The sequence below is a fragment of the Nerophis ophidion genome, linkage group LG25 (genome assembly GCF_033978795.1).
Source record: "Nerophis ophidion isolate RoL-2023_Sa linkage group LG25, RoL_Noph_v1.0, whole genome shotgun sequence".
Taxonomy (NCBI): domain Eukaryota; kingdom Metazoa; phylum Chordata; class Actinopteri; order Syngnathiformes; family Syngnathidae; genus Nerophis; species Nerophis ophidion.
Window position 1 is genome coordinate 13,921,583 of NC_084635.1, and position 27,451 is coordinate 13,949,033.

Genomic DNA, 27,451 nt, shown 5'->3' on the forward strand with positions numbered 1-27,451 from the left:
TCACCTGTCGCTCTGTTATAAGCAGCAGCCAGGAGGAGAGACAGGGTTGGAGCTGGAGCCAGAGCGCGAGTGAGGACGAAAGAGAAAAAGACAATTGCTGGAAAGCAACTGAGAGACTAATTGAAAAAAACAACAACAATATTTTACCCTAAAACAGGCTTTCATGTCTGTGCTTGGTGGTCTGAAGAACCCCCAGGAGGGCAAGCCCAACACTAACCAATAATAAATAAATTACTTCTTACCATTAACGCAACTTCTTGAACATAAAAATGCATGAGAATGTTTTATATTTTGAATGTTATTTTTAACACTATGATTGCAAGTGGAATTATTCATTACTTATCCTGTTAAGCAGTGTCATCTCAGATTTATCCAAGAGCCAGATGCAGTCATCAAAAGAGCCACATCTGGCTCTAGAGCCATAGGTTCCCTACCCCTGGACTAGACGTATAAGATTTCATGGGATTTAGCGATTAGGAGTGACAGATTGTTTGGTAAACGTATAGCATGTTCTATATGTTATAGTTATTTGAATGACTCTTACCATAATATGTTACGTTAACATACCAGGCACCTTCTCTGTTGGTTATTTATGCCTCATATAACGTACACTTATTCAGCCTGTTGTTCACTATTCTTTATTTATTTTAAATTGCCTTTCAAACGTCTATTGTTGTGTTGGGTTTTATCAAATAAATTTCCCCCAAAAATGCGACTTATACTCCAGTGCGACGTATATATGTTTTTTTCCTTCTTTATTATGCATTTTCAGCAGGTGCGACTTATACTCCGAGCGACTTATACTCCGAAAAATACGGTAATAAATAAATTAAAAAACACAATTTTACAGTAACACTTTACTGTAGAATCCATATAATTAATAATAAATCCAGAGGCAAATTCATACATTATTTGCTGTTACAAGCGGCCCTCTGATGGCAGTTACAATGTTGATGTGGCCCTCAATGAAAACGAGTTTGACATCCCTGGTTTAGGTCATTGCGGTGCTGAAAGACTCAAACAGCCCATTTTCAGTTTTCAGATTATTCGATACATCCGCTTCTTAATGTCTTCCTGTTCTCTCAGCACAGATAAAACGGTCATATAGCCAGTTGTTCATTATTCTTATTTATTTTAAATTGCTTTTCAAATGTCTATTCTTGCGGTTGGGTTTTATCAAATACATTTCCCCAAAAAATGCGACATATATGTTTTTTCCCTTCTTTATTATGCATTTTGGGCAGGTGCGACTTATACTCCGGGAGCGACTTATACTCCGAAAATACGGTAGTAATCATAATATTAATATGCAGCTTAGATAGGCTCAGGCACCCTCCGTGACCCCGAAAGGGACAAGCGATAGAAATTGGAAAATGGATGAAATACAAAGCCAATTGGTAGTAGCTTTGAAGTCCAAGTCAAATACTTGTTCCTGTCATCATATTATTATGCACGTGGTTGTAGGCCGCACATAAAAACATGTTTGTGAGCATGTGTGCGTGTTTCCGTGCACACTCACAGCAGGGTAAAGAACTTCAGCAGCTGGTATTCCATCTGGCCCAGCTCTGCCACTGGCTCGGATAAAAGGCCTCTGTCTGTCTGCAAAGCTCGCTCTGCGACACATACACACACACGCATACACACGCATACACACACGGTTAGCAATTACACAACAGTTACAGCAGTGTGCAACATGGAGAGATAACATGCTTTGAGCTTTGGTTTGAACCACCAGGATTATTTTTTTCCTCACCTCTTCTTTGCAGCGCTCCCTTGAGCAAAAGTGTCAATCTTACACATCATTTTAAGTGACCTAAAGCAGGGGTCACCAACCTTTTTGAAACCAAGAGCTACTTCTGATTAATGCGAAGGGCTACCAGTTTGATACACACTTAAATAAAGGGCCAGAAATAGCCAATTTGCTCAATTTACCTTTAATAAATAAATCTACATATATAAAAAAATGGGTATTTCTGTCCGTCATTCCGTCGTACATTTTTTTTCCTTATACGGAAGGTTTTTTCTTAGAGAATAAATGATGAAAAAAACACTTAATTGAACGGTTTAAAAGAGGAGAAAAAAAAAATAAAAAAAATCTAAAACATTGTTTATCTTCAATTTCGACTCTTTAAATTTCCAAATTCAACTGAAAAAAATGGAGAAAAACTAGCTAATTCGAATCTTTTTGAAAAAAAAATAAATAATTTTTTATGGAACATCATTAGTAATTTTTCCTGATTAAGATTAATTTTAGAATTTTGATGACATGTTTTAAATAGGTTAAAATCCAATCTGCACTTTGTTAGAATATATAACAAATTGGACCAAGCTATATTTCTAACAAAGAAAAATCATTATTTCTTCTAGATTTTCTAGAACAAAAATTTTCAAAGAAATTCAAAAGACTTTGAAATAAGATTTAAATTGGATTCTACAGAGTTTTTAGATTTGCCAGAATATTTTTTTGAATTTTAATCATAATAGGTTTGAAGAAATATTTCACAAATATTCTTCGTCGAAAAAACAGAAGCTAAAATGAAGAATTAAATTAAAATGTATTTATTATTCTTTACAATAAAAAAAATGAAAAATTTACTTAAACATTGATTTAAATTCTCAGTAAAGAAGAGGAAGGAATTTAAAAGGTAAAAAGGTATATGTGTTTAAAAGTCCTAAAATCATTTTTAGGGTTGTATTTTTTCTCTAAAATTGTCTTTCTGAAAGTTATAAGAAGCAAAGTAAAAGAATAAATGAATTTATTTAAACAAGTGAAGACCAACAAGATTAAATATTTTCTTGGATTTTAAAATTCTATTTGAGTTTTGTCTCTCTTAGAATTAAAAATGTCGAGCAAAGCGAGACCAGCAAGCTAGTAAATAAATACAATTTTAAAAATAGAGGCAGCTCACTGGTAAGTGCTGCTATTTGAGCTATTTTTAGAACAAGCCAGCGGGCGACTCATCTGGTCCTTACGGGCTACCTGGTGCTCACGGGCACTGTGTTGGTGACCCCTGACCTGGGGTATTTGTCAACTAAATACTTTTTTTTTTTACCAAATGTATGCGTCCTATCAATTTTGATAGGATAAAAAGTGCATATCCCGCATGCAATTGCATTTACGAAAGCCAAAAATAATACTGTAGCAGACAGAATATAAAAACATTTGAATTTGTTTTAGACAGCCCTTTAAGTTATCCAGCAGCTATAAAACTATAAAATTATATTGCTAAATAGATATGACTAATATTTTTTTATTTATGACTGTCTAAATCAGGGGTGCCCATTACGTCGATCGCGAGCTACCAGTCGACCCCGGGGGGTGTGTCAGTCGATCTCCAGCCAGGCTTTTAAAAAAATAGACCTAAAAATTAGTGATCATCAATCTTCACCAAGATGTCACTTAAATGACATTCACGGTACCGGAGGGTCTTGTGAGATGACGCTGGCTGCTGCAAGATCATTATTATGAAAATATGACCGAGAGGAAGGCGAGAAACACTTTTTATTTCAACAGACTCTCGCGCCGTACCTTCCGTCAAAACTCTAAAGGCCGACTGCACATTTCCTATCTTCACAATAAAAGCCCTGCTTCATGCTGCCTGCGCTAACTAAATACAGAATCTCGGAAAACTGGCGTGCACAAGCGATCCCTCAGAAAGCTGGCGTGCACATCACTTGTGCACGCCAGCTTTCCGAGACTCTTATTTTGTTAGCGCAGGCAGCATGAAGCAGGGCTTTTATTGTGAAGATAGGAAATGTGCAGTCGGCCTTTAGAGTTTTGGCGGAAGGGACGGCGCGAAAGTCTGTTGAAATAAAAAGTGTTTCTCGCCTTCCTCTCTGTCATTTTTTCATAATAATGAACTGGCAGCAGCCAGCGTCATCTCACAAGACCCTCGGGTGCCGTGAATGTCAATCAAGCAAGCTACGGAATTGGCCGCCAATGTTTTTCTTGTAAAGTGTATGGAAGCTGGATGAATTAGATGCCAAAAACCAACCACTTTCATGTGGTATTGTACAGAAAAGACAACTTTTTTTCTCCTCCATTTGAAAATGTGGGCGTTATCATCATTACTGTCTGATTCCAATCAATGCAAGTCATCAGAGTCAGGTAATACACCAACTTATATTCTTGTCTTCGTGAAAGAAAGACATCTATATGTGTTACACATGCTTGTATTATCATTAAACACATTTAACTTGTTTACAAAAATGTCTCTTTCATAAATAAAATATAAATGATATATATAAATGAGGTAGATCCCCTCGAGTTGGTCAATTGAAAAGTAGCTCGCCTGCAGAAAAAGTGTGGGCACCCCTGGTCTAAATATTTTCACACGCACACGTAGGACGGAGGCTTCTCTCTAAATCGCCTCCTTTCTCACAGTCATTTGTGCGTCACTGTGCCAGTTTGCACACCTACTGTCACGACTTGGACTAGGAGGTGGTTGTATACCCGAGAAGCAAGTGAACGTGGACCGGAGATGGCGTGAAGGTAGAGACATCTTTTTATTTTGACACTATAACTAAAAACAGGAACCAACAAAAAGCGCACACAATGGCGGTACAAAAACTGGGCTATGAAACAAAAGACTAGCACAAAGGCAATTAACTATAAACATGAAACAAAAACTTGCACTGTGGCATAAATAACGAGAAAACTAACTGTGACAAGGGTATGGGAAAAAGCAGCATGGATATCATGGGTGCAGGAGGTGATGTTGCCAGGCTGGCTAACTGGTAGCTGTGGCTTAAATCATACTATGGTGATTGAAAACAGGTGCATGACATGGGGACAGGTGAAAACTAATGGGTTGGCATGGAAACAAAGCAAACAAGGAAGTGCAAAAGTAGGAAAAAACGGAGTCTTAAGCAAAACAGAACATAACTAAACAAAACATGATCACAAGACATGACACCTACTATGCAAAGCGAAAGCCATTTATCAACAACACCCAGAAACGCCGCCGGCTTTGCTGGGCCCGAGCTCATCTAAGATGGATTGATGCAAAGTGTAAAAGTGTGCTGTGGTCGGACGAGTCCACATTTCAAATTGTTTTTGGAAACTGTGGACGTTGTGTCCTCCGGACCAAAGATTGTAAATTCTAAGACGATCATTTGCAAAAAAAATAAAAAAAATGTGTTTCTCAGCTCGAATTTTAGGTATCTTGTCTTTGCAGTCTATTCAATTGAATATCAGTTAAAAGGATTTGCAAATCATTTTATTCTGTTTTTATTTACAAATTACAAAACGTACCAACTTCACTGGTTTTGTATATCCATATCCCTATATAAATATACACATATGTAGTTTTTATTTTATTTTCTATTTTACTTGTGGGTTGAAAAAACTTTTGATGTATTAGTGTTCACTATTGTCAGATGTATGTCTGTAAAAACCCAATAAACACAAGTTTAAAAAAAAAAAAAGTTTAGAATATCAGTTTTGCGTACACGTTTAAGTTTGCGCGCGTTTCAATACACGCAAAACTTAAGCGAATCTGTCAGAGTTAGTGGGTGACGAACCCCAAGATGCAGAGATGGCGGCAGGCATGGTGCGGGGAAAACACGATTTAATGTCCAAAAGTAAAAATAAAGAAAAGACACAAACCAGGAACTAGGAACAGCCAAACTGGAAAACGGGAAACAGGATCCAGCAAACAGGAACTAGGAACAAAAGGCAGTCCACGGCATACAGGAACAGCGACAAGAAACAGGTAGGAGCTACGAGTATTTAGGACAATAATTCAGCCCAGAGCGGAGGAACAAGCAGGTCTAAATAGCACCTGGCTGATTGACACCAGGTGTGGCCCGGTGCTAATCAGCCACAGCTGAGGGGGAAAAGCACTCAGGGATAACAGCAGGAAATAAAGACAAAATAAGAGCACTGACAAACAGAGGAAAAACTAAAACATGACCGAACTGTCAGGTACCAACTTTTGTCGGTCGACTGTTACGTCAGGTTTTTTGGAATCAAATTTGCTATGGAGATGCCCAATCGGTTCAATACCTTGAGTAACGATTCTGCATAAATATGCTAATTTTAGACAAATTCATCCTTTCTGACTGTTTTTTCCAAACACTACAGTTTCTTCTATATTGACTGAATTTGAATTAATTTGAGAACTCATTTGGACTAGAAACACTTCTAAACCCTCCCCCCCCACTGGGATGTGACGCTAATCCACATAATACAACATGCTGCCCAAGTAATCATACATGATAATATTGTCCAAGCACATTAGGATTTTCAGTTGTATAAAGCGTCACATTATTTTGTGTATGTGTGTGTGTGTGTGTGTGTGTGTGTGTGATTATCTGGATTTAATCTGCATCCCCTCAAAGCTTTTTAATGCTACACCTCCCCCACATAATTTAGTCTTTGTTTGGAGCTTAATGTGCTGTTGCATAAGAGAGACACTGCTATCCAAAAGCAGTTACTCTCATTTTGTTTTTTTTTTGCTCTCGCTAACATGAGAGAAAGCACTATTAGGATTGTCACGCATTAACGCTTGTGGTTAATAACAACAAATATGTGAAGTATTCATCACACAGTTTATTTTGACCGCACATGCTCCTTGAGCTCAGCCACGGATGGTTACCTGAAAGGCTGTAATACTGTGAGTAATCAGGTCAATGCACACGTCACTGCAAAGATGTGTGAGGACACTTCGACTAAGCTGCTCGCTGGCAAATTTCTCTTCAAATCACATTCTGACTTTGGATGAAACTGTTTTGAATAAATGACGTGCATTGGAGTACAACATACAAACCATGTTCATGTACGTCATTCTGACAGTAAAAGTCAATTCAATTATGCCATGAACTCTGATTAATCAACGTTTATGTGAAGTCAATTATATTTATATCAAATTTTTTTCCTATTGAGTCTCAAAGCACTTTACAGTGTGAAATCCATTTATATACAACAGTGGTGTCCAAACCAAGGCATCCCAAGTTTAAAGGGGAACATTATCACCAGACCTATGCAAGCGTCAATATATACCTTGATGTTGCAGAAAAAAGACCATGTATTGTTTTAACCGATTTCCGAACTCTAAATGGGTGAATTTTGGCGAATTAAACGCCTTTCTGTTTATCGGTCTTTTAGCAATGACATCAGAATGTGACGTCACCGAGGTAACACACCCATCCATCCATCCATCCATCCATCTTCTTCCGTTTATCCGAGGTCGGGTCGCGGGGGCAGCAGCCTAAGCAGGGAAGCCCAGACTTCCCTCTCCCCAGCCACTCCGTCTAGCTCTTCCCGGGGGACCCCGAGGCGTTCCCAGGCCAGCCGGGAGACATAGTCTTCCCAACGTGTCCTGGGTCTTCCCCGGGGCCTCCTACCGGTTGGACGTGCCCTAAAAACCTCCCTCGGGAGGCGTTTGGGTGGCATCCTGACCAGATGCCCGAACCACCTCTTCTGGCTCCTCTCGATGTGGAGGAGCAGCGGCTTTACTTTGAGTTCCTCCCGGATGGCAGAGCTTCTCACCCTATCTCTAAGGGAGAGCCCCGCCACACGGCAGAGGAAACTCATTTCGGCCGCTTGTACCCGTGATCTCATCCTTTCGGTCATGACCCAAAGCTCATGACCATAGGTGAGGATGGGAACGTAGATCGATCGCTATATTGAGAGCTTTGCCTTCCGGCTCAGCTCCTTCTTCACCACAACGGATCGGTACAACGTCCGCATTACTGAAGACGCCGCACCGATCCGCCTGTCGATCTCACGATCCACTCTTCCCTCACTCGTGAACAAGACTCCTAGGTACTTGAACTCCTCCACTTGGGGCAGGGTCTCCTCCCCAACCCGGAGATGGCACTCCACCCTTTTCCGGGTGGAGTGCTGAGTAATCCGAGTCCATGGTTCTCTCCCGGTAACACACCCGCCATATTCATTTTCACATTACAAACACCGGGTCTCAGCTCTGTTATTTTCCGTTTTTTCGACTATTTTTTGGAACCTTGGAGACATCATGCCTCGTCGGTGTGTTGTCGGAGGGTGTAACAACACTAACAGGGAGGGATTCAAGTTGCACCACTGGCAAGAAATCTACCGCCAGACCTCCATTGAATGTGCCAGAGTGTCTGCACATTTGACCGGCGATGCTAAGACAGACATGGCACAGAGATGTATGGATAACCTGCAGATGCATTTGCAACGATTAAGTCAACGAAATCACAAAGGTGAGTTTTGTTGATGTTGTTGACTTATGTGCTAATCAGACATATTTGGTCACGGCATGACTGCCAGCTAATCGATGCCAACATGCTACGCTAATCGATGCTTACATGCTATTTACGCTAGATGAATGTACATTTGAAACTAGATACCCACATTTAATGCGAAACAAACACTTACCAATCGACGGATTTAAGTTGCTCCAGTGTCACAAGATGCGAAAGTCCTGATCGTTTGGTCCGCACAGTTTACCGGCGATGCTAATAAGGCAGCCATGCTATGGGCCACTTCATTAGGTACACCCACGCTATGGCCGAATAGCGTCAATAGCTATTCGCTCAATAGCTTCAATTTCTTCTTCAATTTCGTTTTCGCTATCTGCCTCCATACTCCGACCATCTGTTTCAATACATGCGTAATCTGTTGAATCGTTTAAACCGCTGAAATCCGAGTCTGAATCCGAGCTAATGTCGCTATAATCTTGCTGTGGTAACCGCCATGTTGTTTGTATTGGCGGCCCTGTATGACGTCACAGGGAAATGGATAGTGGTTTCGAAGATAGCGAAAATAAGGCACTTTAAAGCTTTATTTAGGGATATTCCAGGACCGGTAAAATTTTGAAAAAAACTTCAAAAAATACAACAAGCCACTGGGAACTGATTTTTATTGTTTTTAACCCTTTTGAAATTGTGATAATGTTCCCCTTTAAAGGCCTACTGAAACCCACTACTACCGACCACGCAGTCTGATAGTTTTAATCAATGATGAAATATTAACATTGCAACACATGCCAATACGGCCTTTTTAGTTTACTAAATTGCAATTTTAAATTTCCCGCAAAGTGTCCTGTTGAAAACGTCGCGGAATGATGACGCTTATGTTGACGCGTGCTTGTGTCGTTATTAGTTGTAGCGGACATTTTATCCCGGCACCACTCACGGCTAAAAGTCGTCCGATTTAATCGCATAATTACACAGTATTCTGGACATCTGTGTTGCTGAATCTTTTGCAATTTGTTCAATTAATAATGTAGACTACAAAGAAGAATGCCGTTGGTGGAAAGTGGTGTATTTGGGCCGGCTGTAGCAACACAAACCCAGCCGGTGTTTGTTTGTTGTGAAGCTTTAATATGGATCAGAGCGGTCAAGCGAACATGTTTCTCTACCACATTACAACCGGCAGGTTTCGGTGAGAAAATTGTGGTAATAAGTCGGCGCTGACCGTAAACATGAGCAGAGGTTGTGTCGTTCTTCCTGCAGCTGTCAAAAAGGCAGCTGCGACTTTCTTGGCTCCTCCATGGCTTCCCTCAGAGACACCGGCAGTCACCGCACCACTTCGACTTTCAGGTATGACTTTATAATCTCACTAAAACACTAGTAACACAATAAGCAGATAAGGGATTTTCCAGAATTATCCTAGTAAATGTGTTTAATAACATCTGAATCTTTTTTTTTTCCCTTCTAGTCCTTCACTCTCACTATCCTCATCCACGAATCTTTCAACCTCGCTCCAATTAATGGCGAAATTGTCGCTTTCTCGGTCAGAATCGCTCGTGCTGCTGGTGTCCAGGAGTGTAATCAATGTGAGGATGTGAGGAGCCCTCACACCGGTGACGTCACGCGCACATCGGCTTCTACTTCTGGTACAGGCAAGGCTTTTTTATTGGCGACCAAAAGTTGCGAACTTTACCGTCGATGTTCTCTACTAAATCCTTTCAGCAAAAATATGGCAATATAGCGAAATGATCAAGTATGACACATAGAATGGACCTGCTATCCCCGTTTGAATAAGAAAATCTCATTTCAGTAGGCCTTTAACAAAAAAATTGGCCCGCCGTATGCAACTGTCTGCATATAGTCTCTAATGACAAGCATTAGGTAATCGATGGTGGGTGCCATGATTGGGGAGAAAGTCAGCTTCAATGAAATGCTCAGTCATTCACAAACAAGGATGGGGCGAGGGTCACCACTTTGTGAACAAATGCGTGAGCAAATTGTTAAACAGTTTATGAACAACATTTCTCAACGATCTATTGCAAGGAATTAAGAGATTTCACCATCTACGGTCCGTAATATCATCAAAGGATTCGGAGAATCTGGAGAAATCACTGCACGTATGCAATGATAATAAGGACCTTCGATCCCTCAGGCGGCACTGCTTCGAAAAGCGACATCAGTGTGTAAAGGATATAACCACATCGGCTCAGGAACACTTAAAAAAACAGTCAGTAACTACAGTTCATCGCTACATCTGTAAGTGCAAGTTAAAACTGTACTATGCAAAGCGAAAGCCATTTATCAACAACACCCAGAAACGCCGCCGGCTTCGCCGGGCCCTAGCTCATCTAAGATAGACTGCTGCAAAGTGGAAAAGTGTTCTGTGGTCTGACAGGGCCTACTTTAAAATAGTGTTTGGAAATGGTGGACGTCGTGTCCTCCGGACCAAAGAGGAAAAGAACCATTCGGATTGTTATAGGCAGGCGCAAAGTTCAAAAGCCAGCATCTGTGATGGTATTGGGGTGTATTAGTACCCAAGGGATGGGTAACTTACACATCTGTGAAGAACTTGAAAAGGTACATACAGGTTTTGGAGCAACATATGTTGCCATCCAAACAACATTATCATGGACGCCCCTGCTTATTTCAGCAAGACAATGCCAAGCCACATGTTACAACAGCGTGGCTTCATAGTAAAAGAGTGCAGGTACTAGACTTGCCTGCCTGTAGTCCAGACCTGTCTCCCATTGAAAATGTGTGGCGCAATATGAAGCCTAAAATACCACAACTGAGAATCCGGATTGTTAAACAACTTAAGCTGTACATCAAGCAAGAATAGGAAAAAATTCTACTGGAAATGCTTCCAAAATTGGTCTCCTCAGTTCCCAAACGTTTACTGAGTGTTAAAAGGAAAGGCCATGTAACACAGTGGTAAAAATGCCTGTGACAACTTTTTTGCAATGTGTTGCTACTAATAAATTCTAAATTAATGATTACTTGCAAATAAATGTAGTTTCTCAGTTGGAACACTAAATATCTTGTCTTCGCAGTCTATTCAACTGAATATAAGTTGAAAAGGATTTGCAAATCATTGTATTCTGTTTTTATTTACGAATTACACACCGAGCTAACTTCACTTGTTTTGGGTTTTGAAATATGACCGCTTTTAGCTGGTGTCTTTTGAATAAAGCTTAATTGCTGGAAGGTTCCTCACCTTCCAGAGGCTGCTCTAACTTGAAAGGTGTGTTGGCAGCGCTCAGACTGCTGCTGGAGTTCCCCAGGAGGTCAGGAAGGGAGGAAGACACGGACACCACCGAGGGTTTCCTTCTCCACTTCAACACGGACGGAAATTCGTCCTCTGCCGGGAACTCGTCGGGAGCCGGGAATTCATCCTGGAGCAGAAAAGCATGGATCAAAAATCTATTCCTGCAGTTAAAAACGTGAGTCGTGTTTGGATTGTTCTAAACAGAGTAGCTGTGAGTACGTTTGGTCATCCTGTACTGCTAAACATGTCAGGAGACAGGTAATGATCATTAACTGATCAGTAAGTTTATAGTCAACCGAGGTACCAATTTTAATGTTGCATAAATCAGTAACAACAACTCAAATAAAATAGTTATGATCAAGAAAAAAGGTGCAAGGTGATGGGACTAAAATGCTACTCAAGAAAAAAATAGACCAAAATCCTTTTTATTGCAACGGTAAACCTAAATTACGTACTTAAAGGGGAACATTATCACAATTTCAAAAGGGTTGAAAACAATAAAAATCAGTTCCCAGTGGCTTGTTGTATTTTTTGAATATCCCTACAAAAAGCTTTAAAGTGCCTGATTTTCGCTATGCGATGCGACTGTCCATTTCCCTGTGACGTCATACAGTGCTGCCAATGTAAACAAACAACGGCGAATACCACAGCAAGATATAGCGACATTAGCTCGAATTCAGACTCGGATTTCAGCGACTTAAGCGATTTAACAGATTACGCATGTATTGAAACGGATGGTTGGAGTATGAAAGTATTGAAGAAGAAACTGAAGCTATTGACCGAATAGCTGCGTTAGCATCGCCGGTAAAATGTGCGGACCAAACGATCTGGATTTTCGCATCTTGTGACACTGGAGCAACTTAAATCCTTCGATTGGTAAGTGTTTTTTTCGCATTAAATGTGGGTGAAAGTAAACGTAATATAGTTGCAAATGCATCTGCAGGTTATCCATACATCTCTGTGCCATGTCTGCTTTAGCACCGCCGGTAAATAGCATGTTAGCATCGATTAGCGTAGCATGTTAGCATCGATTAGCTGGCAGTCAACCTCAACAAACCTCACCTTTGTGAATTCCTTGACTTTATAGTTGCAAATGCATCTGCAGGTTATCCATACATCTCTGTGCCATGTCTGCCTTAGCACCGCCAGTAAATAGCATGTTAGCGTCGATTAGCGTAGCATGTTAGCATCGATTAGCTGGCAGTCACGCCGCAACCTAATATGTCTGATTAGCTCATAAGTCAACATCAACAAAACTCACCTTTGTGATTTCGTTGAATTTATCGTTGCAAATGCATATGCAGGTTATCCATACATCTCTGTGCCATGTCTATAATCGCCGGTAAAATGTGGAGACACTCCGGCACATTCAAAGGGGGTCTGGCGGCAGACACTTTAGCATCTTCGGGCCAGTGGTGCAACTTGAATCCCTCCCTGTTAGTGTTGTTACACCCTCCGACAACACACCGACGAGGCATGATGTCTCCAAGGTTCCAAAAAATAGTCGAAAAAAATAACAGAGCTGAGACCCGGTGTTTGTAATGTGTTGAAAATGAAAATGGCGGCTGTATTACCTCGGAGACGTCACATTCTGACGTCATTGCAAAAAGAGCGATAAACAGCTAGGCGTTTAATTCGCCAAAATTCACCCATTTAGAGTTTGGAAATCGGTTTTCTGCACCATCAAGGTATATATTGACGCTTACATAGGTCTTGTCATAATGTTCCCCTTTAAGTACCCCATAAAGTGCAGGAATCCCTGTTCAATTGATGGGGCAGTTTTTATCGACAGGCTCCACCCACTTTGAATAGGTAAGAACAGGTACTGACCCCTTTAGGGCAAACTTGCCAACCCTCCCGGATTTTCCGGGAGACTCCCGAAATTCAGCGCCTCTCCCGAAAACCTCACGGGAGAAATTTTCTCCCGAAAATCTCCCGAAATTCAGGTGGAGCTGGAGGTCACGCCCCCTCCAGCTCCATGCGGACCTGAGTGACGTGTCGACAGCCTGTTTTCACGTCCGCTTTCCCACAATATAAACAGCGTGTCTGCCCAATGACGTTATAACTGTAGAATGATCGAGGGCCAGTTATTGGTTTCTTATGTGGGTTTATTGTTTGGCAGTCTCATTAACGTCCTCCCAGCGTGGTAACAACACACAACTGCAGCAGTCACGTTTTCGTGTACCGTAAAGCAGTTTGTCTTCCGTAAACAGCAATGTTGTGACACTCTTAAACAGGACTATACTGCCATCTACTGTGCATGCATATGTGACAAAAACATCTACGGCTTTTGGAGTGGTTCTCAACCTTTTTTCAGAGATGTACCCCCTGTAAACATTTTATTTAATTCAAGTACCCACCTAATCAGAGCAAAGCATTTTTGGTTGAAAAAATGAGATAAAGAAGTAAAATATAGCACTATGTCATCAGTTTCTGATTTATTAAATTGTATAACAGTGCAAAATATTGCTCATTTGTAGTGGTCTTTCTTGAACTATTTGGGAAAAAAGATATAAAAATAACTAAAAACTTGTTGAAAATTAAACAAGTGATTCAATTCTAAATAAAGATTTCTACACATACTGCGATGAGGTGGCGACTTGTCCAGGGTGTACCCCGCCTTCCACCCGATTGTAGCCGAGTTAGGCACCAGCGCCCCCCACAACCCCAAAGGGAATAAGCGGTAGAAATGGATGGATGGATAGCTGTAAATATACTCCTCCCCTCTTAACCACACCCTTCCCCAAACCACGCCCCTCGCCCAAAAATATAAAGTAGAGTAAAGTTCTTACTTATATCTGCCAATAAGTTCGCCATAAAAGCGCTAAAACATACCGCTGTGGAGTTCCGGTCGGGCGGTTATTCACGGCACACATTTCCAGTGTTGTCGTTTCCGGATGAGGAGATGCTGCTCCGTTATTGATTGAACTAAGGTCTGAATGTTATTAAAACAGTTAGTTCCATCTTTTGACACTTCTTCCACCCCCGTCCTTGCACGCTACACCGGAGAGAAGACGCTGCCGAAGGTGAGCCACGTAAATAAGACCGCTCACAAAACAGCGCATACAGAAACGACTTTCGGAAAGCGGCTTGAAAAACATAATGCAAAACATTATCTATGCAACATTTTGACCAAAGAACTACCATTACATGTTATGTAGACCACAAGTAAGTGTTTTCAATTTCGAAAAATAAAATAAAATATGACTCCTTTAATGCGCCTTATAATAATCCGGTACGCTTAATAAAGAAAAAAAAAAGAAAAAATAGGCCATTCATCGGCAGTGCGCCTTATAATAAAGTGCGCCTTATGGTGCGGAAAATACGGTACTTCAAAGGGGAAACTAGGCCGCCTCATAGGCATGTCGCTCGTAGCTCTGGCAAATCTAGTCTTTTATATATATATATATATATATATATATATATATATATATATATATATATATATATATATATATATATATATATATATATATATATATATCTCTCTCTATATATATATATATATATATATATATATATGTGTTGATTGGATTATCCAGAGAATAGTGCTCGATACCGTGGTAGAGCGCAATATGTATGTGTGGGAAAAATCACAAGACTACTTCATCTCCAGAGAACTGTTTCATGAGGGGTTCCCTCATGCAATTGCAAAAGGACTGCCTACCCCCAGACTAAATGACTCTGAAACCAATAAGGAATGTAACTGTCGCGAGAAACTTGATTGCCCTCTCAACGGGGGGTGCTTACAAACATCAGTCGTTTACCAACCAAAGGTAACATGCAAGGACATTAGCACATCCGACACGTACGTAGGATTAACCGAAGGAGCGTTTAAAGCCAGATGGAATAATCACAAGGCCTCCTTTAAAAACCAGACCTTGCGGAATTCTACAGAACTCAGCAAGCACATTTGGAACCTCAAAGACAATAATGTTGAATATTCATTAACATGGCAAATTCTTGCATCCAGCACACCTTACAACAGTGGTAATAAAAGATGCAACCTATGCTTAAAAGAGAAACTGTTTATTATATATCATCCAGACCTGTCATCCCTCAACAAGCGCAGTGAAATCATTTCAACATGCCGCCACAGACGGAAACACCTCCTAGGTAACACATGAGCCAATCACCACGCCCCTACGCCTGCCTGTACCCACCCACTCTGTGCCCTATATAAACCATGGTATGTGAATGCTTCCATTAAAATCTCCTGATGATTGAGGGAACCGCTCATGAAACAGTTCTGTAGAGATGAAGTAGTCTTGTGATTTTTCCTACACATACATATATATATATATACACAGTATATGGTGGTCACTTACCAGTGATAAGGTGGGCTCCTCCATGTACTGCTTTAAACTCAGACTCTTCCCGTTGACCTGCAGAGGAACACGACATCAACTGACACGCCAAGAGGTGTCTATGCGTGTGTGTGAATGCGTGTGCAGGCCTACCTGTAGGTGAGTGCAGATTCTACGAAGGACGTCGTAGACACTGTCTCTTGACAAAAGTGACACGAACACATACTGAAAAAACAAAACAAAATGCAACCCATCGTCACTTCAGATTTGGACTTATTGGAATTTAATGACATGGTACATAAACACATCGTTTTATTCTGAACCTCTGAAGTACAGTTGTGCCTGGGAGGCTTGAACCGCCACAACATGCACTGCACCAACATAAATGAGTGATGATCTCGTAATCAATTTGGCAAATAACACTTTTAGGGATCAAAGGGGACATTTTCAATCACATTTATTCAGGAACAATCAAGCAGGAAAGGGCATAGACAGGATTATACAAATCACTTTGATATTTCCAAAAGGAAAAAGCTCCATTTTCCATTTTAATGAGAGCGTAAAATATGTGTCTTCTAAAAAAAACTATAATGCTGTCATTCACATGGGAATGTTTTAGATTAAATAACAAAAAAGACATACAAAAGGTTAGAGATTTTGCATGTCAAACACTTTAAAGTTAATCTCATTGTGTTCTTATTCATTCTGCAGAGCCAAAACAATAACACATCTTGCAAAGGATGAAAAGACTTAAGTACTGATTTACTAAGATCCAAATAACACGTGCCAAACAGCAAAACTATTAAATTGTGTGGACTATTAGTGGCCGTTTTGCGGGTGGTCTAAGATAACAAGTCCAAAAGTGGTGCAGACCGCTCTGGTTCAATGAAAATGGAAAATGGGTTGTATTTGTATGGCGCTTTTCTACATTTTTTTTAAGGAACTCAAACCGCTTTGACACTATTTCCACATTCACCCATTCACACACTGATGGCGGGAGCTGCCAGGCAAGGCCCTAACCACGACCCATCAGGAGCAACGGTGAAGTGTCTTGCTCAAGGACACAACGGACGTGACTAGGATGGTAGAAGGTGGGGATTGAACCAGTAACCCTCAGATTGCTGGCACGGCCCCTCTCCCAACTGCGCCCAAGGAACACTAATTCCCGTCCACATTGATGGCATTTTGTCACTGAAATAAACCTTAAACATAGGGAAAACTATAACAAACACAAAACAAGACAAAAGATCAAGACATGACTTGGAAGCCTTTTTATCAAAATTCAAAAATACATACCAAAGTGACCACTGCAGCGTTCCATTTTTTAATGTACAGTCCTCGGTGAAAACATTTTGGACATCCCAGCACCATTAATGCTAACTTAATATTGTGTTGCAGATAAAGTGTGTGTATTCTGAATAAAATTACTTTTTTTTTTTAACACTTTGTAACTCTGAAAGTGTTGACAGTCTCTCATTGATTTGATCTATTAGCTATTGTAACTACAGTAAAAATGGTCAAAATGTCAGGACTTTGACTTGGATTTGTATTGCTTATTCGATGCAGATGATATTTGGGAGGAGCCAGGCGTGAACGTGAGTACATATTTAATTTATTTACACACTAAATACAAAAACAGGGAAAACAAAGGGCGCGCTCAAAATTGGATAAAAACTAGACTATACTCATGAAAACAAAAATAGCACGATGGCATGGCTATATACAAACGAAACAAAAGACACTAACTGGGGCACAAACAAACCAAAAACTTGCACTGAGGCATAAATATACAAACTTACGTGGCGTGATCAGAAAACAAAGAGCATGGCATGAAGGTCGGTACATGAAAACGTGGTTGAGGTCTCAGAAGGATATGTCGGATACGATACATCCGGTAAAGTTGCCAGGACGAGGACAGGGACAGAATGGCTTAAATAATGACTATGATGATTAGTGACAGGTGTGAGGACTGAGGACAGATAGATAGATCGATAGTACTTTATTGATTCCTTCAGGAGAGTTCCTTCAGGAAAAGGGGCGTGACTTGGAGACCAGGTGGAAACTAATGAGTAACTATGGAAACAAACAAAACCAGGAAGTGCAAAACGAGAAACAATCAATCCATCAATCAATGTTTATTTATATAGCCCCAAATCACAAATGTCTCAAAGGACTGCACAAATCATTACGACTACAACATCCTCGGAAGAACCCACAAAAGAGTTCAAAAAACAAAACATAAACATGATAAAACATAAACTGGATTCACAGGCATGACACAAAAAGCACCCCTAAAAACCAACAAAAAGCTTTAACTGTCTATTGGGGGGCTTCACGGTGGCAGAGGGGTTAGAGCGTCTGCCTCACAATACGAAGTTCCTGCAGTCCTGGGTTCAAATCCAGGCTCGGGATCTTTCTGTGTGGAGTTTGCATGTTCTCCCCGTGAATGCGTGGGTTACCTCCGGGTACTCCGGCTTCCTCCCACTTCCAAAGACATGCACCTGGGGATAGGTTAATTGGCAACACCAAATTGGCCCTAGTGTGTGAATGTGAGTGTGAATGTTGTCTGTCTATCTGTGTGGGCCCTGCGATGAGATGGCGACTTGTCCAGGGTGTACCCTGCCTTCCGCCCGATTGTAGCTGAGATAGGCGCCAGCGCCCCCCGCGACCCCGAAAGGGAATAAGCGGTAGAAAATGGATGGATGGATGTCTATTGGGCTTGTTAATGTTAAAGTACCAACGATAGTCACACACACACACACACCAGGTGTGGTAAAATTTGTTCTGTGCATTTGTGTTGGCCCTGCGATGAGGTGGCGACTTGTCCAGGGTGTACCCCGCCTTCCGTCCGATTGTAGCTGAGATAGGCGCCAGCGTCCCCCGCGACCCCGAAAGGGAATAAGCGGTAGAAAATGGATGGATGGATGGCATTTGACCCATCCCTATGTTCCTGGATGTTTTTAGAGGGAATAATTGGCGCAACAGAGGACCCTCAATCTGTTGACTCAATTGTTAGCTATTTATTTACTATTTCGAATGCAGAAATATGCCAAACATACTGTATGTGTTCTTGTCTTACATAAGGATTGTGTATGATAAACAGCACATTTCTTTCAATTGTTTGCATATGGGCATCACGGTGGCACAGGGGTTAGTGCATCTGCCTTACAATATGAAGGTCCTGAGTAGTCCTGAGTTCAATCCCGGGCTCGGGATCCTTCTGTGTGGAGTTTTAATGTTCTGTTCTCCCCGTGACTCCATGGGTTCCCTCCGGGTACTCCGGCTTCCTCCCACTTCCAAAGACATGCACCTGGGGATAGGTTGATTGGCAACACTAAATTGTCCCTTGTGTGTGAATGTGAGTGTGAATGTTGTCTATCTGTGTTGGCCTTGTGATGAGGTGGCGACTTATCCAGGGTGTACGCCGCCTTCCGCCCGAATGCAGCTGAGCACCCCCCGAGACCCCAAAAGGGATATTTCTGTAACGACCAGGTCGCATCGTGTTGTGGAGTTCGTTCTCCCAGGAAGGCAGACGGGGTTCGGACACAGCGTGAAGGCAGGAACAAATGATTTATTTAGAAATAAATCAGACTTTAACAAAGAAAAACATGCTCAAAGCACAGAAGGCAAAAAACAAAAAGGCTAGCGTGGGAGCTAGCAAGTAAAAGAGCCTAGCGGGGAAACTAGCAGGTACAGAGCCGGGAACAAAAGTCGTCATCTGTTGCGTATTGCAAATTAGGAAGCCAGACTGACTGACTGGAGAAGGCAGGCTTAAATAATGTCAGTGATTACAAAACAGGTGCGCGTTTGGAACAAACGGCAGGTGAAAATAATAAGTAACGATGGTAACCAACTCAGAGGTGCACAAACAGGAACGAAAGGAGTCCAGAAAAAACAAGTGACTCAAAAATCCAATCAGAATATGATCCGGGCAGAGGATCCCAACAAATTCCATATGACTGATCTGATAACAGGGCTTCACGGTTGAAGAGGGGTTAGTGCGTCTGCCTCACAATACGAAGGTCCTGAGTAGTCAGTGTTCAATCCCGGGCTCGGGATCTTTTCTGTGTGGAGTTTGCAGGTTCTCCCCGTGACTGCGTGGGTTCCCTCCGGGTTCCTCCCACTTCCAAAGACATGCACCTGGGGATAGGTTGATTGGCAACACTAAATTGGCCCTAGTGTGTGAATGTGAGTGTGAATGTTGTCTTTCTATCTGTGTTGGCCCTGCGATGAGGAGGCGACTTATCCAGGGTGTACCCCGCCTTCCGCCCGATTGTAGCTGAGATAGGCACCAGCGCCCCCCGCGACCCCAAAGGGAATAAGGGGTAGAAACTGGATGGATGGATGATCTGATAACATGGTCAGAGTGCAGAAGCGTTCCTCCTGTGACGTACAGTACAATTTACGGAAATTACCGAAGGTGTTTGGCGCCGAATATCCAAAATGAATGACTGGATTGGCGCCATTTTATGACATTTTCGACGGCATTTTCACATACTTTGCGGATCGTACATAAAATTGGTTGTGGTTTAATGGATACAGTTAAAGACAAATAAGCAAATAAAGTCAACTTTTTTGACTCAACTGGTACTTTAAATATTAGTTTTCTACTAATTGCAGAGTGATTTTTTGATTAAAGCCACGCCAAATCCTCACTAATGCTTCAGTAGTCTTTTAATCTGCATGAGTATTTGCCTGCTTACTGTACACGTGCTGAGTTGTTTTTGTTTTTTTTAGTACAAGGAATTTTTGTTTGACTCGGTTCATATATAAAGGTTGATAAACATCGTATACCATTGCCGTTATCCTATGGCCAAACATTGCACCAACAAACTGGTCTGTTTGCCCTCATATTATTAGACAGAATTGAGAGCCATAACAAATATGACTAAGCTAAAATGGGGCCAAAGAAAGTAGCAAGTGCCAGCACTTTGATAAAGAAAATGATAAAGACTATAGAGTTCAACTAAGAACTCATAACAATATACAAGGGTGACATCCTCCCTCCTTTCTGCTCATTGCTGTCTTCACCAACAAGAGTTTTCAAAAAAACATGTTAAATGTAGACCCGGCACATAGAATGGACCTGCTATCCCCGTTTAAATAAAAAAATCTCATTTCAGTAGGCCTGTAACACCAATGCTGATGAACATGATCTCATAATTTATTCAAAAAGTATAAATAACGACAAATAAGGATAAAATACTATAAGCCGCAACATTCAAGTGTAAAAAACAAAAACAACGATATAATATTGACATTTTCAGAATGTGCTTGTACTATTTTTGAACAAAGAAAACAATCTGAAGTTGTCTTTATATTTAAGTTATCGTGCCGTGATTTTTTTCAGTCTGGCCCAATTGGAAGTAGATCTTTCTCCATGTGGCCCCCCATCTAAAATGAGTTTGACACCCCTGTAATAGAGGCATGGATTACAGAAAATGTGTTTAGACTTGGGGACATTCTGAAGGGTTTAGACCATGGGTGTCAAACTCTGGCCCTTGAGGTAATAATAAATTCAAGGGGCCATTATCACAATTTCAAAAGGGTTAAAAACAATAAAAATCAGTTCCCAGTGGCTTGTTGTATTTTTTGAAGTTTTTTTCTAAATTTTACCGGTCGTCGAATAGCCTTAAAAAAGCTTTAAAGTGCTTGATTTTCGCTATTTGCGATGCGACTATCCATTTCCCTGTGACGTCATACAGTGCTGCCAATACAAACAAACAATGGCGAATACCACAGCAATATATAGCGACATTAGCTCGGATTCAGACTCGGATTTCAGCGGTTTAAGCGATTCAACAGATTACGCATGTATTGAAACAGATGGTTGGAGTATGAAAGTATTGAAGAATAAACTGAAGCTATTGAGCGAATAGCTATTGACGCTATTCATAGCCATAGCGTGGCCGAATAGCTGCGTTAGCATCGCCGGTAAAATGTGCGGCCCAAACGATCAGGACTTTCGCATCTCGTGACACTGGAGCAACTTAAATCCGTCGATTGGTAAGTGTTTTTTTTCGCATTAAATGTGGGTGGAATGAAACGTAATAGTTTCAAATGCATCTGCAGGTTATCCATACATCTCTGGGCCATGTCTGCTTTACAACCGCCGGTAAATAGCATGTTAGCATCGATTAGCTGGCAGTCACGTCGCGACCAAATATGTCTGATTAGCACATAAGTCAACAACATCAACAAAACTCCCGAAGTTCAGTGCCCCTCCCGAATTTCTCCCGATTTCCACCCAGACAATAATATTGGGGGCGGGCCGTAAAAGCACATTTCGACAAACACATTTCGGGAGAACATCCGCACCTTAACACAACATAAACACAACCGGACCAATATCCAGAACCCCTTGCATCACTAACTCTTCCGCGACGCTACAATATACACCCCCGCTACCACCAAACCCCGCCCCAACTCAAATCCGCCGCCGAAAAAAGGCATGCAATTTGTGTTTTTATTTGATTTGATATGCCATTGATATTTTTTTATTATTATTATTTGAAACTGGATTTTGCATGTCACTATAAAGTTATATAAGCCTTACTAGGTCAATATTCAATGCAAAACTTGTTTGGGTCCCTATTAAAAGGTTAATTTGTTCAACCTCGGCCCGCGGCTTTGTTCAGTTTTAAATTTTGGCCCACTCTGTATTTGAGTTTGACACCCCTGCTCTACAACCTGTCGTCACGTCCGCTTTTCCTCCATACAAACAGCCAGTTACGTAATATATGCGGCTTCTAGGGCTGGGTGTATCGATACCAAGTATCGATAGTATCGATACTGGCGTGATGGTATCGATACTTCACCTAATTAAGCGAATCACTCCGATTTATAAAAAGAAATGTGAGCGCAGCCCTCCTCACCACTCCACCCTCCTCCTTAGTGATGGGTCGTTCGAGAACGATTTGTTCGTTCGAATGAATCATTTGAGTGAACGAACTGAATCACTTAATGAAATGATTCGTTCTTTTCTCAGTGCATTTGAGTTCAGCCGTGACTGTGTCATTTGGAGGGATTACAAGACTCACTGATGTCTTAGTGCAGGGGTGCCCATTACGTCGATCGCGAGCTACCAGTCGACCGCGGGGGGTGTGTCAGTCGATCTCCAGCCAGGCTTTTAAAAAAAATAGACCTAAAAATTAGTGATCATCAATCTTCACCAAGACGTCACTTAAATGACATTCACGGTACCGGAGGGTCTTGTGAGATGACGCTGGCTGCTGCAAGATCATTATTATGAAAATATGACCGAGAGGAAGGCGAGAAACACTTTTTATTTCAACAGACTCTCGCGCCGTACCTTCCGTCAAAACTCTAAAGGCCGACTGCACATTTCCTATCTTCACAATAAAAGCCCTGCTTCATGCTGCCTGCGCTAACTAAATTCAGAGTCTCGGAAAACTGGCGTGCACAAGCGATCCCTCAGAAAGCTGGCGTGCGCATCACTTGTGCACGCCAGCTTTCCGAGACTCTTATTTTGTTAGCGCAGGCAGCATGAAGCGGGGCTTTTATTGTGAAGATAGGAAATGTGCAGTCGGCCTTTAGAGTTTTGACGGAAGGGACGGCGCGAAAGTCTGTTGAAATAAAAAGTGTTTCTCGCCTTCCTCTCTGTCATTTTTTCATAATAATGAACTGGCAGCAGCCAGCGTCATCTCACAAGACCCTCGGGTGCCGTGAATGTCAATCAAGCAAGCTACGGAATTTGCCGCCAATGTTTTTCTTGTAAAGTGTATGGAAGCTGGATGAATTAGATGCCAAAAAACAACCACTTTCATGTGGTATTGTACAGAAAGGACACCTTTTTTTCTCCTCCATTTGAAAATGTGGGCGTTATCATCATTACTGTCTGATTCCAATCAATGCAAGTCATCAGAATCAGGTAATACACCAACTTATATTCTTGTCTTTGTGAAAGAAAGACATCTATATGTGTTACACATGCTTGTATTATCATTAAACACATTTAACTTGTTCAAAAAAATGTCTCTTTCATAAATAAATAAATATAAATGATATATATAAATGAGGTAGATACCCTCGAGTTGGTCAATTGAAAAGTAGCTCGCCTGCAGAAAAAGTGTGGGCACCCCTGGTTTAGTGTTTGTGAACAAGGGTCGCCTGAGCAAATAACATAAATATGAACACAATCAACAGATCATTACAAGTGAACGGACAGCCCAGTCCTCTGTGAGACTGAACGGGGAGGGACCTGAGCCTGCATTATCTATTGAAAATAAAGTTGTATAAATAAAATAAATAAATGGGTTGTACTTGTATAGCGCTTTTCTACCTTCAAGGTACTCAAAGCGCTTTGACACTACTTCCACATTTACCTATTCACACACACATTCACACACTGATGGAGGGAGCTGCCATGCAAGGCGCTAATCAGGAGCAAGGGTGAAGTGTCCTGCTCAGAACACAACGGACGTGACGAGGTTGGTGCTAGGTGGGGATTGAACCAGAGACCCTCGGGTTGTGCACGGCCACTCTTCCACTGCGCCACGCCGTCCCCGTATTGGTGTTTAATTCATGAATATGATGTTAGACACGTCCTGTGTTGTAATATTATCATAATCAATTAATAAAGGCAAAAGTACAAATTTGTTTTTCCAAAAGTATCAATACCCCGAAGTGTCCCCCCCCCCCCCCATCAGATGACGACACTTCCGGTATCAGTATCGGTATTGGTGATACTGGGCGGAATCGATACCCAAATTTGCGATATTGCCCACCCCTAGCGACTTCTACACACACACAAGTGAATGCAAGGCATACTTGGTCAACAGCCATACAGGTCACACACTTAGGGTGGCCGCATAAGTGAAGTGAAGTGAATTATATTTATATAGCGCTTTTCTCAAGTGACTCAAAGCGCTTTACATAGTGACACCCAATATCTAAGTTACATTTAAACCAGTGTGGGTGGCACTGGGAGCAGGTGGGTAAGGTGTCTTGCCAAAGGACACAACGGCAGTAACTAGGATGGCACAATCGGGAATCGAACCTGCAACCCTCAAGTTGCTGGCACGGCCACTCTACCAACCGAGCTATGCCGCCCCATAAACAACTTTAACACTGTCATACTTGTTTGGTGTGGGTTCACAGTGTGGTCTAACAAACACATTTCAGGAGAACATCCACACCGTAACACAACAGAACAAATACCCAGAACCCCTTTCAGCGCTAACTCTTCCGGGACGCTACAATATACACCCCCGCTACCAACAAAATTCGATTTTGCATGTCACTATAAAGTTATATAAGCCTTGCTGGTTCAATATTCAATTCAAAACTTGTTTGTGTCCCTATTAAAAGGTTAAGTTGTTCAACTTTGGCCCGCGGCTTTGTTCAGTATAGAATTTCGGCCCGCTTTGTATTTGAGTTTGACACCCCTGGTTTAGACGGCCAAATGTTGCTATGGTGATGGAATATTAGCCTCCACTTGACCGTGCTTCTAGGCTGCTGCTATCTATAGCCCCGTTCTTTCCGTCACGCCTCGCCTTGGAAAAACACGGGCGTGCCGCGCTAATCAGCACAAGCATTTTAATTCCCAGTGACCGCGATGGAAGTGTTTACCTTCTGGCTGGTGTCGGTGGTGATAGCCAAGCCATTGGGCACCAGGCCCGCGGTTTTGTGCTTCTTCACCAGCCGCACAGAGACAACAGGGATGGCCACCTGCGTAGAAAGAAAACATGTCCAAAACACTGTGTCTTGGTGTCCACATGTCGGACAAACGAGACGGGTGTCGTGGCCGTGGAATGAAATGAGATCGGTTTCCTATTCGAGTCGGTATGCTGGGAATGCGGCGTGAATAAGAAGCTTATTGTCAGTCAGGGGTTCAGTTTCAAGGAAATGAGAAAGAGGAACAAAATCATAGAAGTCCACAGCGCAGGTATAGAATGGGACCTTTTTTTTTTGGAGACCTATAGTCCGACAGTACCTTGATGTCTTTGCCAAAAAGGTTGGCATAGAAACACAGCCAGTTTCTTGAAATGTAGAGCCTGCCTTGGAGGAGGATATCTCTGAGAAGAGCACAGGAGTACACTGAGGACACAAAACACAGCACACATTGTTCTCCATTGCATTGAAGAAGATTCTTTAAAAAAAAAGTAGCAACATAGTGGTCAGTGTTAGCGGAGTACATGTAATGTGCAACCACAAGTTTAATTGGCATGATCTCACATGACAGCTACGTTATTAGTTGCATGTATTTTGTTTTGTTTTCTTATCCAGCGCTCTTATTTGTTTCCAGTTCCTCTTTTCCTTTTTTTTGCCACTTGTCTTCTTGACTGGGCTGAATAATTTTTGCTTTTTTGGACAGGTTTTCTTTAGTGTGCTTTTGCCAGCTGCACTACTTTTCCTTTTAAAAACCTTGTACCTGCACTTTGTCTGCCGTCTCTGCATCCTGGAGTCATTGACCAACACTACCGTGACACCAAATATAACAATTATCTTATCCTCAAATCTTTGGGAAATTAAACCAAATGTCAAGACCAGGCATATTTATATTTCATATATGCTGTAGTTTGGTATGTACAGTGCTATCTCGGTTTTCAAATGCTCCAGTTTTGGTACGATCTGGTTTTATGCAACAATTTTCCCCCCAAAATATGTCTCGTTCTTCATACTCTGTCCCAGTCTGTGCTTTGTTATGTGGAACATGTTTTTAAAAGCCTACTGAAATGAGATTTTCTTATTTAAACGGGGATAGCAGGTCAATTCTGTGTCATACTTGATCATTTCGCGATATTGCCATATTTTTGCTGAAAGGATTTAGTAGAGAACATTGACGATAAAGTTTGCAACTTTTGGTCGCTACTAGAAAAGCCCTGCCTTTACCGGAAGTATGTGCGCGTGACGTCACGAGTTGCAGGGCTCCACACATATTCACATTGTTTATAATGGGAGCCACCAGCTGAAAGAGCAATTCGGACCGAGAAAGCGACAATTTCCCCATTAATTTGAGCGAGGACAAAAGATTTGTGAATTAGAATATTGATAGTGAAGGACTAGAATAAAAAGAAAAAAGGGACGGCTCCGGGCGGCGGCAGTGTGAGCGTTTCAGATGTAATTAGACACATTTACTAGGATAATTCTGGAAGATCCCTTATCTGCTTATTGTTTTTATAGTGCTTTAGTGAGATTTTAAAGATTGTAAAGACCTCGAGGTCGGATGGCTGCGGTGAACACGCCAGTGTCTCAGAGAGAAGCCGAGGAGCCAAGCTCACAGCTGCCTTTTTTGACAGCTGCCGCAGGACGACGAATAATCCACTGATGTCTCCGGTAAGATATATATCACAATTTCCCCATCCAAAAACATGCTGTTTGACGTAGAGAAAACATGTTCGCTTGACCGCTCTGCTTCACAACAAACAAAGAAACACCGGCTGTGTCTCGGTGTTAAAGACAGCTGTAATCCACCGCTTTCCAACAACAGCATTCTTCTTTATAGTCTCCATTATGAAATGATAAAAAGTGCAAAAGATTCAGTAACACAGATGTCCAAAATACTGTGCAATTATGCGATTAAAGCAGACGACTTTTAGCCGCGAGTGGTGCAGCGCTAATATTTCCTGACAGTTCGTGACGCCACGCGTATGCGTCATCATTCCGCGACGTTTTCAACAAGAAACTCGCGGGAAATTTAAAATTGCAATTTAGTAAACTAAAAAGGCCGTATTGGCAT

General features: G+C 41.6%; 1 protein-coding gene across 5 annotated transcripts in view; it reads right to left on the reverse strand.

Annotated features, from left to right (window-relative positions):
• The window catches only part of gramd2aa (GRAM domain containing 2Aa), a 110,026-nt gene that overhangs the window by 11,484 nt on the left and 71,091 nt on the right, over positions 1 to 27,451 (reverse strand). For 4 of the 5 annotated variants that reach the window (XM_061887036.1, XM_061887039.1, XM_061887040.1 and 1 more), the window contains exons 5-9: positions 25,706 to 25,809; positions 25,342 to 25,440; positions 15,904 to 15,975; positions 15,772 to 15,828; positions 11,393 to 11,570 (exon numbers count right to left, since the gene is read on the reverse strand). In XM_061887036.1, the coding sequence (XP_061743020.1) occupies positions 11,393 to 11,570; positions 15,772 to 15,828; positions 15,904 to 15,975; positions 25,342 to 25,440; positions 25,706 to 25,809 (510 nt within the window). Of the gene's footprint in view, positions 1 to 1,519; positions 1,614 to 11,392; positions 11,571 to 15,771; positions 15,829 to 15,903; positions 15,976 to 25,341; positions 25,441 to 25,705; positions 25,810 to 27,451 lie in introns of all 5 variants that reach the window. The other variant, XM_061887037.1, reaches the window with a different exon arrangement.